Source organism: Seriola aureovittata, chromosome 9 (genome assembly GCF_021018895.1).
Source record: "Seriola aureovittata isolate HTS-2021-v1 ecotype China chromosome 9, ASM2101889v1, whole genome shotgun sequence".
In the NCBI taxonomy this organism is placed as follows: domain Eukaryota; kingdom Metazoa; phylum Chordata; class Actinopteri; order Carangiformes; family Carangidae; genus Seriola; species Seriola aureovittata.
This window is the reverse complement of record NC_079372.1, coordinates 3342001-3360550: the sequence shown is the minus strand read 5'-3', so window position 1 is coordinate 3360550 and position 18550 is coordinate 3342001. Positions and strand designations below refer to the sequence as shown.

The window sequence follows — 18550 nt, the reverse complement described above, 5'->3', positions numbered from 1 at the left end:
GGATTTTTTTTGTTTCTTTGTTTGTTTTTAACTAAGTTAGTTTCAGGAGTTGCTAAGTATCCATTTCAATTCTTCATATTCCTAAATGGGTGTAAAAACGAATCTCCACAAGGACAGGAAGACACAAAGACTCTCACAAGCCTTCACAGTCTAAAGCAAGGATTAAATTTCAATACAGAAAAAGTGACTTATTGTCCCACAAATTCCTACAAAATGGCACAGCAGCACCGCCAGCAGGCAGAACAATACAGCTACACTCACCAACCAGCCAGCATCAACACTACAAAGTGCAGGACACTTTTTTTTTTAGCTCATTTTATGACAATCGAAGCTTCCATCGAATTAAAGATATGAAAAATTTTAAAAATAAGAGCTACAGGCTGAGCTCGGTAAAACAAACAAAAACAAAAAACAAAACAAAAAAACTTAGATTAATCTAAATTGAGAGACAACAGATGATTAAAAACTCAAAACCTTTATTTTACACCGCAATACTAAAATCTTTCAATATACAAAGTTGCTGGCATGTTCAGTCAGTTGTTTAAGTCCCTTTGAAAATCAGTCAGCTCATACATTTCAACCACTTTACAATCAAGGTAAACGAAATAACAAGAACACTTCCTGCCTTGTTGAAATAATTTTTGACGACATTGAAAAGAAACCTACTAGTTAATACTTCAGTGAGATATCAGTAACTGCTATGAGGACAGAGAATAAAGTATTTACTGACAGAAATACATGCTTTAGATTTAAGGCAGGCTTTGGGTTTCACAAGTCTGGAGAGAGAATAAGTATGACCACTGCCAATCTGCAGGTGTGACTTTGGTCCTATTTGTGACATTTGTAGGTATAAACTACCCTAGCCCAATTGAGTGTGGTCCACTCTAAATTTCAATAAGGGATGGTCCAAGGTTTCTTGCTAGTGAGGTGAAGAAGATCCTTTTCAGGATTTGGGCAGTCGTGCAGCAATTTCATTGTTGGTTTGCAGCGGCCCACCCACCAAAGTCTTCAGCTTCTCCATTACTGACTCCAACCTGGATTCAGACGAAAACCTGGGCTGCCCGTGTCCGAGGTCCCTATACATGTGAATTAAAGTGTTGGCAGTTCAATTAATGTAAAGTCAAAAATAAGCCACTGTCAAGAGGGTATTATACCTAGTCAAATTCAGTTTTATTTCAGACTTCCCTTTGATTCACAAAACATAGAAAATGCATTCGTAACCACTTCAAACACAAACTTTCAATGGGAACTTGTCAAACATTCACCACATCAACCTCTGAGCTCACTTGCAAACTTCAACACACTTTCAGTGTTTCCCCCCCCACACAGACTTCACTAGCACAAAGTCACATTTTCACACAGAGAGGGTGGTAACAAGGAGAAAATAAAACACGCAACCAGACACAGCATTCACATCAAATCAGACAGCAAGAGAAAGCTATGAAAGGATACAAATACTCATTGCACTTGACATTTCACTGTGTTTAAAGAATTAAGGTTGATAGAAAACAATGAGAAAAAGCAGAGACCTTAAGGATCTCGAGACGCAATAAATGTCCTTTTGATGGCCATTAGGAACACACTCGTACTTGCTTCTTCCTCTCACACTCGCACAAAGCCACAGGTTCTTCTCAACTCTCGCATTTGTCTCTTTTAAAAAAAAAAAAAAAAAAAAAAAACTTTGCACAAACAGTCCTTCTCACACTTGCTTTCTTTCATTTTACGCTCCCGTTCGCTCACTCTCACACGGTCCAACACAAATCCCACTCATTGATCTTGAAAAGCGACAAGAGCAGACAAGATTTCTATATCCATAAAAAGGGGAGAGGAAAAAAGAACACCCACCGTCTAACACAGTATATGCAGAGTGAAGCTGTGTTCTTTGATGACAAAGCATTTACACATGGGAAGAGGGGAACTGATACTGAGATCTGTCGAACATTGCTGCCAATGAGGCGCTTCCTCCCGGGAAATTGGGAAAGAGTTGGTGAACTGCAGAAGAGATTTTCATGAAGGCGTTTCCAAAAGATATCAAACAAAAACAAACAAAAAGATGCAATCAAATGCACATATACAACTTACAGATATATAATTATATCAAACCCATTTTACAAGGGGCTGAGGAGCTCTTGAGATACTCGTGCATGTTTATAAATACTTATCTCGCATGCACAATCATCTCTGTGACATTTTCTCAAAAACAAAAAAGGTAGTGTGGCAGTTTCATCTAACAAACTAAACTTTTCACCCATTCAGTGCATGACTACATCATCAGTCACATGCAAGTACAAATTTTCTCTTTAACAAAATAAAAGGCAGTGTATTTTTAAATAATTGGAAAAAAGATATAAGCAGTTCCCCTCTATAGGTATACTTACCAGATTAGCCTAATAGCAAAAAAAGGGTCAACTTGAAACTATCTACATTCCCCAACTAGAAGACTTAGACTCCATAGATGTGCCAAAGCCAGAGCTGAAGCCACTGTTTGAGGCGGTGTTAGTGCCTGCAGCCCAGCCGAGGCTAGCTGAGCTAGGGCTGCTGTAACTGGTGCTGGCAGAGCTATACGTCTGGTCTCGGGTTGTAGTGGCTGTGCCTGCCGTTGTGGTCAGACCCTGCTGGTTAGCCAGCATGCCCATCATTCCCCAACTGCTCTGCAGAGCTGCCTGGGCAGCAGCCACCATTGCCGGGTTAAGACCGAGAGCCCCAAAGTTAACCCCACTGCTACCACTGCCTAGCCCACCACGATTACTGCCATAGCCCTGACTGAACCCACCAGCCCCAAACCGCCCACGATCCATCATTTGCCTACTATTATTGTGTTTGGGCTCTGCATTGGAGATGTGCACGCTGACACCCTTGATGATCAAGTCCTCTCCACATAGGGCTTGGGCAACCTGAGAAATAAGTGACGAGAAGATTACTGTTATCACATGCACTTATTATATACCTCAACCTTAATCTGGTGATGTTAAGTCATCATATCTGCCACTTGCAGTGCAATACCCCCTTTTAATACTGTTTATACTCTTTTTTATTCATATACCATATTTCTATGCTTGTAATTTGTAATATTTTAACAGTAAGACTGATGCACCTGCCTTGTAGTTTTGTAATTTACAATTTAGAACATAGTAAGTACATCAGCTTGTAATTATGACATCTACTAATACTCAAACTCTGCCATTCATGATGAATCTCACCTGGTCATCTGCAAATGTGACAAATGCAAAAGCCCGGAAAGGTTTGGGGATGAAGACATCAGTGACTTCACCATACTGCATGAAGTACTGCCTCAGGTCATCAGTTGTCATGTCCTCTGTACAACGGCCAACAAAGATTTTACGGCTCCGCATTGGCTCATCAGGACACGCCTGAGAGGACAAAGAGACACAGCCATAAATCAAATTTACATTGAATTATGTTTTTTTAAGTCATGCTGCTGACTAATTCAGATTGGTTTTTCCAATATTTAATAAACATCTGTGACATAAATAAAGGTTAAAAAAACTAGAGCAGATGACTTCATCCATTGCAATCCAGTGAATGTATCATTTAAAAAAAAAAGTGAATTAGGAGGAAGAATAGAAGACAAAGCTTTTTTTTGTCTTTGCACAGCTGTACAACAAAATCTGTAAAGATCTAAGAGGCAGACTCCCACCACACTGTCATCTACAACAAATGGTATTTGTGTTGTTGGTGGGTGGGAAGTTGTGTGTTTAGAGTGAGTAGAGAAGAGGACTCAGCCCACAGCCCTGTGGAGCTCCAGTGCTGATTGTCAGGGTTGGGGAAAGATTTGCTCCCAGCCTGACAGTCTGTGGACAATTGTTACAAAGTCTTCCATATGCATGTGTGCTGGCTGACACCTCGGTCAAGCAGTTTGCCATTCTACTGGGGGATGATTGTATCGAGTTAAAGTCCACAAACAACATCCTCTCGTATGTTCCCGGGTGCTCCAGATGGGTCATTGCAGTATGGAGGGCTGTGTTGATCTGTTGTCTCAGTAGGCAAATTGGTGTTGGTCCAAAGTGGATTGAAACAAAAAGGACCAGCCTCTCAAAACACTTCATTAAAGAGGAGGTGAGAGGCACAGGTCTGTAGTCATTGAGGCTTCTGATAGATGTTCTCTTTGCGACTGGCACAAGTCGCAGACTTAAAGCCTTTGCAGACAGTGCATATTGACAAGGAGAGGTTAAAGATGTTGCTGAGAACCTCTGCCAACTGATCTGCACGGTCTCTGAGTGCCATCCCTGGAATAGCGGCTGGGCTGGCAGCATTCCTGTGGTGCACACTACAGAGCATTCTCCTGAATTACCAGTGGCTGGTAGCAGTGCAGTCCCTGTCTGTGCCTTATATACCTCATTGACCTCAAAGTGTGTGAAAAAGTGGTTGAGTTCTTCAGCTAGCAAGACGCTGCTGCTGCTGGTGGTGGTGGGGTCTTTGCGGCCTTTGCAGTCTGTGAGGTACTGAAAGCCTTGCCATACACACTGAGGGTCCCCATCACTGAAGTGTCTTTCAGTTTTTCTGATTGTAACCTGCCTTTGCCTCCTTGATGGCTCTCTTCAGGTTGGATCTGGTGACACTGTATAGCTCCAGAACCTGGAGACTGTGTTGTCCCTAAGGAGAAGCTTGATGTCCCTTCTCATCCATGGTTTATTATTTGGAAAGCATCTGATATGTTGTCAACAGTGATATTATCAATACCGTTCTGTACGTTAAACAGGACAGTGGATGTATAGTTGTGTTGTGCAAATAGATCCCAACGAGTATGCTCAAAGCAGTCCTAAAGTTGAGTGGACGCCCCCTTAGGCCAAGGCTAATATCCATAACCTACGTTTTCATTTGAAAACTATCTCTGTCCAGACTACCGTTTTAGCTCTTTTTCAGAAAAGATCTGTCTATACTATCCCACCTGAAAACACATACATACCTGAGCAATCACATACACTGGGCATGAGCAAGCTGGTGTAAACAGGAAGCAGATTGTCTACTCTGCAGTTGATTAGTTGCAAAAAATACTATGAACGAGGAACAGCAAAGACAGCTGCCGTGTTAAAATGCAGAATTTAACTCAACAGCTGCTAACGAAGACAGCAAGGTCAGTAACACTTGTATTTCATTATCATGTTGTATTCACCACTGGTAGTCGAGGCTGATGAGACCCAATCAGGGAGCGACCGTGGGTGTCTACGTCACGGTTTCCAAAGGTCTCCGTTTTTGCCTATCCAGACGACAACGCAAACCCCGGAGCTTTCAAACTAAAACTGGGCCAGCAGCGTTTCTGTCTTATGCAATGTATTATCCTCCATATTATTTAATGATTGTTTGTAATTTTGTCATCACGGTTTAACATTACTTGTAAATACAAAAACCAACCATCCTCAAAACTGCAGACTGAGATGTTCCAATCAAAAAAAACTAAATAGAATTACTGGCTTGCAGATGTATGCGTCCACCAAACAGTAAAGTTGCAAATATGGTCACAAAATGGTTCTCCCCTTCCTGAGGTACAGCATTGAATAATGGCCAGAAGTGTTTTTGCTTAAAATGATGTCACAGTGAAGTTGACCTTGACCATTTGGATATAAAATGTCATCACTTCATAATTTTATCCAATCAGACATTTGTGTTGAATTGTGACATAATTTGACCTTTGACCATCAAATCACCTAATCAGTTCATCCTTGAGTCCAAGTGAATGTTCTTGCCAAATCAAATTCCTTCAAGGCAGTCTTAAGATATCACATTCAAGAGGCCAAAAACATGTTTTGTGAGGTCACAGCGAACTTGACCTTTGACCACCAAAATCTAATCAGTTCATCCTTGAGGCTAAATGAAGGTGGACAGACTGATAACCCAAAAACATAATTCCTCTTGTTCCTGGCGAGGAGACATAAAATGAATTCAGCATTCACCATGTATGGTCAAACAGGAATCGAACATATAACTCCAGGTGCCCATCAAAACCTCATCGACTGATACATGATGATGTAAGTCATGATGTTCCTGACCATTCTCTGTGCTCAAGAAATGGTGCTTAACTTACCTTTGAGTTTGGAAGTTTGCAATCACACCATCTTCCATCAATCATGTGTCTCTGAGCAATGACTTTGGTTTGCGTCTCATAGTCAGTGAACCGGACAAACCCAAAACCTTTTGAGTTGCCAGTTTTTGCGTCTCTCTTGACCTGCAGTGAACACAGAGGAAAACGAGAAATCCAAAACATATTCTTATTACACTCGAGGTCCAGCAAAGAAATATTGACGAAAAAGAAAATATTCACAGCCGTGTGAGATGTCACTACCTGCACCATGATGACCTCCCCAAAAGTACTGAAATAATCTTTCAGGTCTTGTTCCGTTGTTTTCCATGGCAGCCCGAGGACAATGAGATCTGATGTCTTCTGAAAGCCCCTCTTGACTTTCACAGCTGAGGCAGCATCTATTTCATCCATCTTCCTTTTGTTATCTGTGAAGGATAAAAATAAATTTAATTTCATCAGTAAAATTGAGTATATCATTCTAAAACCATGGGCAATAATATGCTGGCATAACAGCCTCCACTCTTCGGTGAAGGCTTTTCACAAGACTTTTAGAACCTAGCTGCAGGGATTTGCTCAAATTCAGCCACAAGAATATTGACGATTGGTGATAAGGCCTGGCTAGTTGCTCCGGGCCATTCCAAAGGTGTAGGATGTTGTTGAGGCATAAATGTAGTCTAACAAAACTACATTTATGTAGTTCGCCATATACTGTAGCTCCAATAGTAACTGGAAAAACTCAAGTTATTTACACCAACACCCGCCTCACCTTTGGGATAATTGACGACGTAAACCAGATTTCCCCAGTCGTTCTCCGGTGCATGCAGGACACCTTCCACAAGCCGGACTCCCCTCATGCACTGGGACTCCGGGTTCCTGTACCGCAGACCACACGCCCCTGGAAACTGTGCTGCTACCGACGACAGCAAAACAGTCCCATCGTCCTCCGAGGGGATCTCCATGGGCTCCTCGTTTTCATCCTCAGCTACACGGATGTACAGCTCCGACATGGTCTCTGAGACGCTGAGCTCTGGTCCAGGAGGAATCACTGATAGAGCTCGAGTTATTAGTAAACACTGGGATGATGCACACGAGTTTGAACGTCGATCCTCGCTCAAGTTTACCGCTGCTAACTGAGTGAATACAAGAATAGACAAGAGTGAAATACAAGAGCAATCAAACGCAGACAGGCAAACTGTGTGAAACCAGACTCCCAACTCTCTCACATTCAATAGCTGGCGGCCATGAGAGCTGAATGTTTTCTTTCCCTCTGACGGCACGCGTAAACAAGTTAGCTAACCGAGCTAACAAGCTAGCAAACTCAAGGCAGCTTCAAAAATGAATGACCATCTAGTTTAGCGACGTGTCAACAAATAGACGAGCCCCCTGCTTGTCTGCGAACGCGTTGCCAAAAATTGTGCCCAAGTAAAAACATCGACAAGTTATCTTATTCTAAACTGAAGCACAAAATCGTCAAACCAAAGCGGCTACCCTCACTAACCTCAAAGCTTGCTAACAAAATGGCTGCTCACCTTGTAAAGATGACATCATCGAGTTGGGAGGGCACACTCTTGACTTTTGTAGGGATGCCAAAAATAAAAATGAAAAACTTTTAGCTAAAACTATGGCTTCAGATCACCAGTTGTCGCTTAATTTTTTTATAAACTTGACTTAAATGCTATTTGGTTAACATTATTAATCTTGTCGTGTTATATGACCTGCAATAGGCACAGTTTAAAGCTCCGGGTGTACCCTTTGAAGTATAACCATAAAGATTCACCATGAAAACCCAAACAAAAGGTGCGCACTGAAAAATAATTTTGTAACTATGTATCGTGTGAAAAAATGTTTTCCCCATAATATATGAGTTTGTTTTTTGTTTTATTCGTTTATGGATAACATTTCAGATACTTGAATACGCTATAATTATAATAAAATGTGTTTATGATATGTATAATTCGGCCTAAAATGATATTTAGCTAGTAATATAGTTATAGCTAAATTTACATACAACTCGTCTTCAAGCTATTCCAACCTTATTTTTTAGATTAAAATTTGGGGTGTATAAAATGATATAAGAAATCTAAAATAGGAAAAAAAAAAACCCATCAAAGACAGTTTGATTTGAACACATCTCCATTTTTCTCAGTGCAAACATCATAATAATGAAGAGCTGCAAAAATATATGTGATGCTGTGGCATATCATTATTATAAAGCAACTTAAGATGAAATAATAGGAGAACAGGATGTCAATTGTTAATTCACAATAGATCATCATCACAGATTATTTAATGACAAAAAGTTTTCAAGTTAGCAGGTCTACAGCTGCTTTAAAACCTGTTTTTCACACATGCTGAAGACAGTGATCATTGTTTGTGTCTCTTTTGTTACTTGCTTTTAACATGACAGAGTAAACACACCTGTGTTTTTTTCTCCTCCCCAGTGAAATCAGCCCCCGCAACTTACCTATAAATAGGCCGGGATCAGACTGCCTGTTGATGTTTTCATCTGTGGAAGTGCCATGGATTGGGTACGATTTGGCATCCTTCTAAGAATGATGTGAGTGACATAAAGTTGTACAGAAATTGACTTTAACTATTCACCATCTTCAAAATATAAGCTTGATTCTACATTCTTTTCTGCAGTGTTTTACAGTGTTTTATCACGAGGAATGTGTTGTCAATTCAGAAAAGAGAATGGGTTGATACTCCAACAGCAAAATCAACAGGTAAAACTTTATTCTATGATAACTGCAGATGTTTACAATGCTTTCACATGGTATCTGAGGAAAATTGTACTTTTGTACTTTTTCAGAGGGAGATGTGACTTGTTTTTCTGAATACATGGAGGTGTGGATTCACAGTGCGAGAATCGAAGGGTTGGCAGTCTGGCTCTCTAGGGCCTTACAAGTCCAAGGTAATTGTTTCTGACCCATCAAGTGGCAAAATATTGATATAAATATGAGAATGAGTACTTTGCCTCAGAATTGCCTTTTCTTTCCATAAGTCAACATTGCATCTCTGGATCACCTAAACCTCCAGCTGTCTGCCTGTGGATTCTCACTGCACAAAGGCCCTGACAAGAACTTCATTTTTAGAGTCAGTTACACTGGATGTTTTGTCCAGCAACTGGTATGTCACTCGTTTAAGAACTATCTAATCCATATATACAGACATTGACATTCAACCTTTTGCGCCCGGACTCGGTGGTGACAAATCTCTGATTGTATTATAACTATTCAGCATAACTTCCACGTGCTTACACTGAATTTGATGAAGAGGATAAATCGATTCGGAGGCAGACGCCACAGTTTCATAATGACGTGCCCCGTGGTTTCTGTACTGCCCACCAGAGAGCAAGTCCAGTGTGACCCCGAGTATATTCAGGTAAATGCTCAGTGGTGTTCATCACACATACATTTCACATTTCACTGTTTTCATTTGGCATTTAGCCACATTTCAACAAAGTTTGTTTGGGTTGCTTTCTAATTCTGATAGGATTTCTGTATGTCTTAAGGTGATCAGACAAGTTCCCCATGACAACTGGAATAATGAGGTAGTAATTCATTTCATTCTTATAAATGTTCTCAAATACATTTGTATATGTGTATGGATAAGAGAGGGAGAGAGGCAAAAAAAAGAACAAATCTGTCTTTGACTGTTTTTGTGTTTGCATGCTTGGTTTTGCGTCACAGTTGCAGTGGTCACTGTCTTTGAGCGATCACCTCATTGTAGCTCTGGAGGATGCCAGCCTGATCCAGATGGACATTGACATGAACGGACCAGATATTACAATCCATGGCAGGAGGAAGGAGATTTTGAGCCCTATGAAGGTAAGGAAGCTTACGCATCATACTGCCGCCTGGTGACCATTGGCAACATTACAAATTAAATTCACTAAATTATTTCTGACTGTCATTTTTGTTAACACAGGCAGGGGTGGACAGTAACTAAGTACATTTACTTGAGTGCTGTACTTAAGTATATTTTTCTTTTTTTTTTAGTATCTTCAGTATCTTTACTAAAAAGCTTTTTAAAAAAAAAAAAAAAAAATATTGTACTTCTGACTCCACTACATTTCTATGAAGTACTCTTACTTTGTATTATGACTTTAGTCTGAGGAATGAATTTTATTTTATTTTGAAAATGTGATAGACCATAAACTGTGTGCATCACAGGAAAAAAAACAATCACAGCCAACTCCTCCACTGTCAGTCATGTTTTACAGTAGCAGTTTACAGTTGGCAGTAGCCTAACGATGGCGATGTTAGATGAAGATGAGGCAGAGGATTCTTCACCAGAGACCATGGTCTGATCTTAAGTCCATGTTTGAAATTTCACAAATAAAGATTCCTCTCATTCTAAATATTTGCTGTTTACCACGACCAAACTTCCTCACTGCATCAAAAAAAAAAGGAAAAAAAAAAAAAGAAATACATCAACGACAATAGCTGTCCTTTTGTTGATTCTATTGTCTTTTAATAGCAATTTCTATTGGCTTTGAAGTATATCCTACAAGTGTAATACTGTATTCCACAGGTTCTACAGTCAGTTGTTTCAGAGTCATTAGGTTTCTATAAATCCACTGGGGAACAATACAACTATGCATTGACATTCAAAACTTTCCTTTTGAATACTAAAGTATTTTTAAAAAGCAAGTACTCCAGTCCTTTAACTTGACTAAACAATTTTCACTTGAATTGGTGTCATATTTGACCAGCAGTGTCTGTACTTTGACTCAAGTAATGAGGTTGTGTACTTTGTCCAACTCTGAACACAGGTAATGGAAACTGATGGGGAATTCTTGGCCTTGAAGCTGGTCAGTGGTCAGTATGCCTACAGTATGGAAGCTGTGTGTCCAAAGGGTGGGTATCAAGCAGAGAATCAGAACTGGAAGTTATTTCCCTTTGCCACATCATCGTGGCAAACGTTGTTTATGTTAATCCCAGTTAGAAGTGGAAGAAGGACTCAGATCCTTTTAGATTAAATAAAAGTACCACAGCTCTATAGCAATGTAAAACTACTCAACTATAAGTTAAAGTTCTGCATTCAAACTCTTACAGCAAAATGCTCTTAAAGTATCAAATGTAGAATTTTACAGTTTTATTATTGTGGTGAAACTGCAGCTACTTTTAACTACTTTATATGAAGCGACATAGTTTAGTCCAGTGGTTCCCAACCTTTTGGTTGGGCCCCCCCCCCCCAAGGGTCAAGAGATAAATCTGAGGGGATCATCAGCTGCTTAATAAGGATGGTAAAGAATAAAAACCAAAGTTCTGCTACACAAAATTGTATTTAGTATTGGAATTTTGAATGTTGCATAATATTTTACCTCTTTGGAAAATATTGTAGCTGATATTTGAATGAAACCATCAGAAAAGTTTAGAGGTGGCAGTAGGCAAATGAAAATTCCTACATAAAAGTACCTCAAAGTTTTTCTCAAGTACAGTGATAGAGTAAATGTACTTAGTTACTCTCCACCACTGATCTGAGTAAAACATTTTATCCCTGATTTTAGTGACAACATCCACAGCAGAGGAGACTGTGCTGCACATTTTCAAACGACGCATGGGCTTGACCAAACGAGGCAGCTCTGACAACGAAGGCCTGACAGTCAGCGATGTGGCGGTGAACCAGACGGATAATTTCACTGTGCATGAGACAAGTGAATTTGTGTCACTGATCATTCCTACAACCCAAATACTGCAGACCAAGGTTGGTTCTGAAACACATTTACTTTTACATTTCCCGTGTCCATTTGGTGTCTTATAGTTGGTCCAGTTTATGACATGTCTTTCCCCATAAGGATTCATTACAGTGTAAAACATAAATCAGATTTGTTTTACAGACCTGCGCAGACAGCAAACTACTCCTGCAGTCATTCTACAGGGTGGATGTTGTGCTCACCTTCAAAGAGACAAATCACAAAATGCATTGGACCATGGAGAACACACTGCCATGCACAGGTGAGTGTTCTGCTGATGAGCACAGTAAAACTAAAGTGGTGATTAATTATTGGATGATATTTTGACCACTAGCTATTGCAAGGCTTTTTACTGTAGTCACACCAGGCACTTAATTTTGTTTGTCGCTCAGTCAGTCACTTAATCTTTCAACTTTAGCACCCTTCATACAGTTTAAAGTGAGACAGAGGTAAATGTAAAAGTGAAATATATACGGTAAGAAATTCAAATGGTTACAATAAACAACTAAATATACATTCTGAGCTTACATCCCAAAGACATGGGGGTTTTCATCTTTTAAGTGCATTTTCTATGTTGAAATATAGCAGTAACATCTACCTCTTCTAGGAATATGCAAATATTGTTCATTTCAAAAACTGCTGATACGAGATGTCTTCACTTCACCAAAAAAATCAATTTCCACATCACACTTGTGTGAGTTCTTCACTTGTAAGTCGCTTTGGATAAAAGTGTCTCAGTAATGTAAATGTAAGTTGGATGCTTGTCTATGGTTGGTTTCTAGTTGTGATGTCACAAGATCCCGCTCATTCATACACATCTTAAACAAACGGCCTTCTAGTGTCAAACTCTAAATCACTGTGGACAGTGAAGCTCAAACATTCAAGAGGAGTAACAATAAGAAAAGCTGTGTTGAGTAGAGGGGGACTTTAACTAGCGATTCACGTTGGTGCAATAATAATAATAATAATAAAACAGGAATGCATTCGTTTATGGAGTTGCTACAGGGAAGCTGAGATAGATTTTGTGAGTGTTGCTATGGGGAAAGTTTGTAAAATTGTGCAGTTCATAGATCATAAATATCAATTTGGATTTTAATTAATGTCACCTTTACTAAGACTATGGACTCACACCTCCACAGCCGCTCCTGCTGCGTCATACATCACATCCTCTCCTGGTGCAAACATCACGGCCCTGCCCATGCTCAACTTTAAGAGTGAGACTTTCACTACAGAGCAAGTGTGGTTGGACCACTCTGCCGTCCCCGTGGGGAAACCGAACAACAGATCTCCATCCGAAGAGATGACGGCAGAATTTTCCGCCGTCAGTTCACCTCACACACAGACAGAGGGCAGCAGTTTCAATTCCCACGTTGAGAAGATGTCAGAGATTCAAAGTGGGAATTCATCTTCTGGGTTTGATGGCGACACCGTCACTTCCAGCGGTGCGACTGTGACGGACTTGCCTTTCAACACAACGGTTGAAAATGAACAAGAATACCAGCAATTCAACTCAACCAGGGGGGAATAAAGACCAGCAGAAGCAGATAAAACTGAAGTGGATGTTTTAGGTTTAGAAACCTGACACGTGATCACCAGTCAGCTATTTCAATATTCCACTTGCTTTACGGCCTTTTGATTCACTCCTTTTGTTTTAATTCCAGTTGGTGCCATGTGTTACATGTCTGTTTGCTGTCTTGTAAGGTGATGCTGTGGTCAGTCAGTGCTGTGCAGGGTTGATTATACAAGCAGAAATACAGCCAGCCGTTGCCCGAGGGTGGACATTATCCAGACACAGACACGGACACATAAGGCAGGCGTTGAATAAACATGTCTCTACCCGAGCAGCACAACGGGCTGATGAAGAGAAGACCCTGCAGTTGTTACAGGCAATGCCACCTTCCAGAGAAGCCCTGTGTCATAGAAACTCACAAAGAATTGATTTTTAAAGTCACACCATGTGTTCTTGGCAAAGATGGATCTCATATTTTAAGTAGTTTTATGTTTCTTAGGTTGAACTTGATGCTTTACAAATGTGTTTTTTCCTTTGTAAAGGAAAACAAGTTTCTCACTAAAGTGTATTTCATCTGCAGTGGTGTTGCTTTGTGTATCTTTGCTGTAGTATGCTGTGTCAACAGGAGAGGGCACTATTGAATATGTTTTCAGAAAACTCCTGATGGGCCGGCAGCCTGCCTGCCTCCTCTCCAAATGATCAAGGTTTAAAGGTTTTTGCATTGAACTTATATCAAATCTTTGTTGCTTTTTTGGTCTCCATTAACAATTGAGCTGTATGCTTAATTATGAAATGCAAATAAATAATATAAATATGCAAAATGCAGTGGAAGGGGAAGTTCACTTTAATTTGACAGGCATTTTTGCCAGTGTAGTCAATTAGTTGCTTTAAATATTACAACCTTAAATATATTCAGCATGAAATTACAAGTATGGACCAGATTCAGTGTAAAATCACTGAAGATGTTTCACTTTTGTTTCCTCCCCCTCTTTTTTCACCTTTGTTATTGTGACCTCTTGGTATGCACCAAAGCGTCTGTAAATGATAACAGTGCAGTGTTACGCAGTTACATGCATCATATACAATGGGCTGTGGGGCAGAAAATCTAAACTTCCTTGTGCCTTTGGTCCCCATCTGCTCAGTGAACTTATGGGCAGGAAATGGAATAAGTGGTGCAAAAAGCACGCCAACATCCCCGGTTCTTTCATGTGGCCTTTTCTCGGCCATTACCCTATCTGTACCGACTGTTAACTGTCTTTACAAAGTTAAAAAATCCCTTTCATGTTTCACTGTTTCTTTTTTGTTTTAATTTCAGTCAGAGCATATGGTTTGCACATCTGGGAGATGCTAAGCATGATGGCACCCAACCCCCCACACACACTGCTTCTGTGAAGTGATCCATATATGGTCTTCATTGTTATTGCTCATAATCACTCATCATTATTATAAACAAGTCCTGTCTTGATTGGCTGCTTTGAGTTTGCTGTGTAAAGACGCTTAATAATGTGAACTTTCAGATTTTCAAACAAACAGACGTCCTTTGGAGAAAGTGAAAACTTTTGCTGTAGTTTAATTCAGAACCGGAAAACATCACAGAGACATCTTTCTACACTCTGCCCTGCAGCTGGATTTACCACCTGTGACTAATCCCCCGTTCTCCCTACATGACCAGCGTTGCGTGGGTGTCATCGTTTTTTGAAACAAGGAACCTTCTCTGGAGACATTTACAGCAGGTTTGTGAGAGCAGACACCTCCACTTAGCTGCAGAAATGAGATGATTCCAGTTAAGTGTGTGTTGTCGGACCTCTCAGAGCAGTCCGGCAGCGAGTCCGGGTGACACACTGTGCAGCTTGTGCCACGTGACCACAAACAAACAATCAGATCAGATCAGGAAATTTGATAAGTGTATCTCATCTCAGCTCATTTGAGAATAACCACATTTGATCCTACATAATAGAAAGAGAGTGTCATTAACTGACCGGCAATTTAATGACACCAAAATGAAGTCAAAATTACTATTGTGGACAACTTTGGGTCATTAAATGCCACTTCAGCATCCTCTGCTCTCCAGCCACCAGCTCTCAGGCAGACAGGGTTTCATGCCACTGGAGAGACGCGAGGAGGAAGAGGGGGAGGAAGGCTCTGTGTGGCTTTGAGTGGTTTGCTGGGCCTCTTCATCTCGCTCGGCGGGTAATTACAGAATCATGGGTCAACCACGCATGTAACCACGGTTACGTTGCACAGTAGCAGATGTGCTCATGACATTATCCGGCACCAGAGCAAAAGGTAAATAAAAACAGCTGCAGCTGGTTGCTAGGAACCTTCGCCAAACTTGCGTATGCCCCTAATTGTTCCCATGTGGGCCTGCTGAGTTGGAGTAGTAAAAGGGGCGGGTATGCCCTGTTTAAGAAATGCCCGTGTTTCTCAACAGGAAAAATTTATGAATGGGACAACGAGCCTCCGATGGTGGTTGTGGTGATGTGTGTTTATATGTGTGTTAATGTGTGTCTGGCATTCAGTGGAGTGGCACAATCCTCAGTAAAAGTACAATTCCCTCCATTTTCTGATTTCCTTCTCTCTTCTGAGGAGGGGGCATCACTCCTGTCCTGCAGGCCTTCTCTGGGCATCCTGAAGACTTACTGGTCTTGAGGCTTTCTTTGTCGCAACATGCTTGGATGTGTTTGTGCGTGACAAGGCACAATGTCAGGGAGGTCCCTGGTTGGACCTACGCCAGGCCTGCTGCAGGCCAGATGAAAAATTGAGGAAGAGGCTCGATTTCAGGGATATCTTGTCCTTTCTCGGCATCTGATTACTGTACGCAGCCTGCACAGGGGCTGAGCTCCAGGGGGGTGTGAGCTTGTGTGTGTGTGTGTGTGTGTCTGCAGGGTTACAGGTGTACGGTAATGACACACAGGTTACAGTAAGAAGAGGCCACAGAGTGGACTTGAAATTCCTTGTTTAGGGGGCATGTTCTGATAATTTGATGAAGAATTTGATGTTTCCCTCTGTGTTAGTCTGAGCCTGAATGTGGTCTATCCTCTTCTCACCGCACACACACACACACACGCACGCACGCATGCACACACACACACACACACGCACACACACACACACACACACACACACACAAACACACACACACACACACGCACGTCTTACACTATGAAGCTTGCTGCCAACAGCGCGTGCCTCCTCTCCCTCTCTCATTAACCGCAACTGTCAGATCCTCCAGATGAGGAGCAATTAAACCAGATAATAAACACTCGCCATCAATTCCTGTTTGTTGATGTTGTTGTTGTTGTTGTTGTTGATGTCGACGAGCTGGGGGCTCCTCTCCTGCCACCTTAGCGCTAACTAGTACTTGAGTAACACATGAGAGCAGCAAGGGAAGAGTCCTTCATAACACTGAAAAGGCCTCTACCTGCTGCATGTACGGCAACACGAGGCTGATAATAAAAAAAAGGCAGAGTGAATGTTAACAATTAGATCCTAATCAGACACAGCTCACAGAGGCTTGCTCTTTTATCCCCAGGCTTCACAGAAAAGGCAAACAAAGCGCTGCAAACTGTCAAGATAAAACACTACTTGGGATTGGTCGTGTCTTAGGGCTTCTTAAAGGGCAGTAATCTTGCCATGCGCTGCTTTCTGAGACGATGTGCTATAAAGACTCCTGTGTTTGCTCTTGTATTGGAGTGATAAGGCTGCTCCTCATCACGCCTCGCCTCTGACGAGGCTCGCCTCCCCTGACGATGAGAAGATGGAGAGGTGTAGGGGGGGGACGGAGAGGACGGCCATGGAGGTTTTTTATTTTTTATTTTATTTTTTTTACACTTTAGATGATCAGATGACGATAGAAAAAGGTCATAGAAATATTCCAATCAAAAGGGTTGAACCTGAAGCTGTTAATTTGAGGAACATCCTGAATTACAGAGTTCCTTTTTTATAGTAATGTGCACTTGTATGATAAGGAAAGTTGATGTTTGAAGCTGTATTTGTTCTAATGAGATGAACTCTTGTTGACCTCAACAATAAGGCAAAGGTGCATGTCCACTCATGATTGTTTAGCCTGTGAAAAAAAGAGTGCCTGGGATGGTTTTCCACTTAAATTTTGAAGGCTGGACAAAGCATTCTTAGGAATTTAAAGACAATACCCTTTCTTTCAAAGGCTATAAAAACATGTATACAGCTGTACAAGGAGTTTCCTGATCCAAAGGCAAAATATGGTGTCAGATATTCCTATTACCAATCAGGATGGCGTGGCCTGGAAAATAATGTACAACATGAAACTCTGGCCTGTTCAGTAAAAGCAGAAAAAACTGATCTGGTTTCCCTTTCTCTGTGGAAAAATGGATGTGGCCGCTTGTTTTGAAACCATATTTCCCTCAAAAACACTCTGAAAACTAAACAAAATTGACAGTGCTGGATTTATTGTCTTCTGCTCTTTTGTCTTCAGTGGCCACTGTTTGTGCCTTTGCCATGGAAACGGCAAGGTTATTTATCTTTACAGCCCTTTTACAATAACGTCCCTTTCCTGACCAAACAACAGAGGAAATATCAGGTCAGGCCTCTTCCCCCCTCTAATGATCAGGTCAATTCAGCCTCAGTATTCAGACAGCTCATGCACATTCACATGTGCCCACGCACAATTGTGCTATTGATGAGAAACATACAGTTTGTGATTAACATTTCCGCCGTCTTACCGTATGTGTGTGTGGTTTTTTTTTTTTTAGACTTTTTGTTCTTTAAGTAGCTTTAATGTTAAAGGAAGAGGGAGTGATGGTTTGCTATTTCTGTTCTGGGTGTCTGAAAGCTCAGAAAGTCTGTTCAGGCAGAAACACTAGATGGAGACAGAGAAAAGTGACTCCCAGGTTGTGCTACAGACGTCAGGTCTTATGAGACAGTTCACAGTGTTTGAAAGATTGGACACAAAGAAATCACTTTTTATTCGCTACGCGTGCATGCATCTTCATGTTTTTCCCCATCGTTATTAGAGGTGTTGTTCAGATTATTCAGCTTCTCTTGTGAAGAAATTGTGGAAATGTAATAAATTTTACTTGCTCTGGATGCTGTATTTTTCCTCCTCACAGGATAAATCAAATAATCTACTTTTCCCAAATAAAATGTGCACTGTGCAGTCATCTGCGAACATCTTGCAAATCCTTGTGACTTGTGTATACTCCAGTATACTTTAGCTGTCGGGTGCTGTCCCCTCTCTTAGCATGGGGGAGACGAGCAATTATTCCTTTTAAGGAGCTGTTCTCAGGAAAGTTGCCCAGAGTATATGCAGACTACTTTCCTC

The 18550-nt window shown here is 41.0% G+C and overlaps 2 protein-coding genes across 5 annotated transcripts; one reads left to right on the top strand and one right to left on the bottom strand.

Annotated features, from left to right (window-relative positions):
• Positions 1 to 459: 459 nt before the first annotated feature.
• On the bottom strand, positions 460 to 7537 carry tardbpa (TAR DNA binding protein a). Of its 4 annotated transcripts, none has more exons than XR_008828636.1 (8): positions 7264 to 7533; positions 6807 to 7170; positions 6302 to 6465; positions 6044 to 6184; positions 3201 to 3371; positions 2774 to 2894; positions 1846 to 1992; positions 460 to 1076 (listed from the first exon to the last, which is right to left on the bottom strand). XR_008828636.1 is itself a non-coding variant. In XM_056385007.1 (7 exons), the coding sequence occupies exons 2-7, from the start codon at positions 7045 to 7047 to the stop codon at positions 1898 to 1900; spliced, it is 933 nt and encodes a 310-aa protein (XP_056240982.1). In that variant the 5' UTR covers positions 7048 to 7170; positions 7264 to 7535; the 3' UTR covers positions 1140 to 1897. The 4 variants fall into 4 exon arrangements, 2 of the variants coding, with proteins under 2 accessions (XP_056240982.1, XP_056240981.1); XR_008828637.1 differs by having other exon boundaries at positions 2810 to 2894; positions 7264 to 7531; XM_056385007.1 differs by lacking the exon at positions 460 to 1076 and having other exon boundaries at positions 1140 to 1992; positions 7264 to 7535.
• Positions 7538 to 7631: 94 nt separating this feature from the next.
• Positions 7632 to 14007, top strand: c9h1orf127 (chromosome 9 C1orf127 homolog). The gene is made up of 11 exons (XM_056385005.1): positions 7632 to 8597; positions 8684 to 8766; positions 8853 to 8954; positions 9045 to 9169; positions 9281 to 9424; positions 9555 to 9593; positions 9733 to 9870; positions 10818 to 10902; positions 11556 to 11752; positions 11886 to 12003; positions 12881 to 14007. The coding sequence occupies exons 1-11, from the start codon at positions 8560 to 8562 to the stop codon at positions 13267 to 13269; spliced, it is 1458 nt and encodes a 485-aa protein (XP_056240980.1). The 5' UTR covers positions 7632 to 8559; the 3' UTR covers positions 13270 to 14007.
• Positions 14008 to 18550: the final 4543 nt, after the last annotated feature.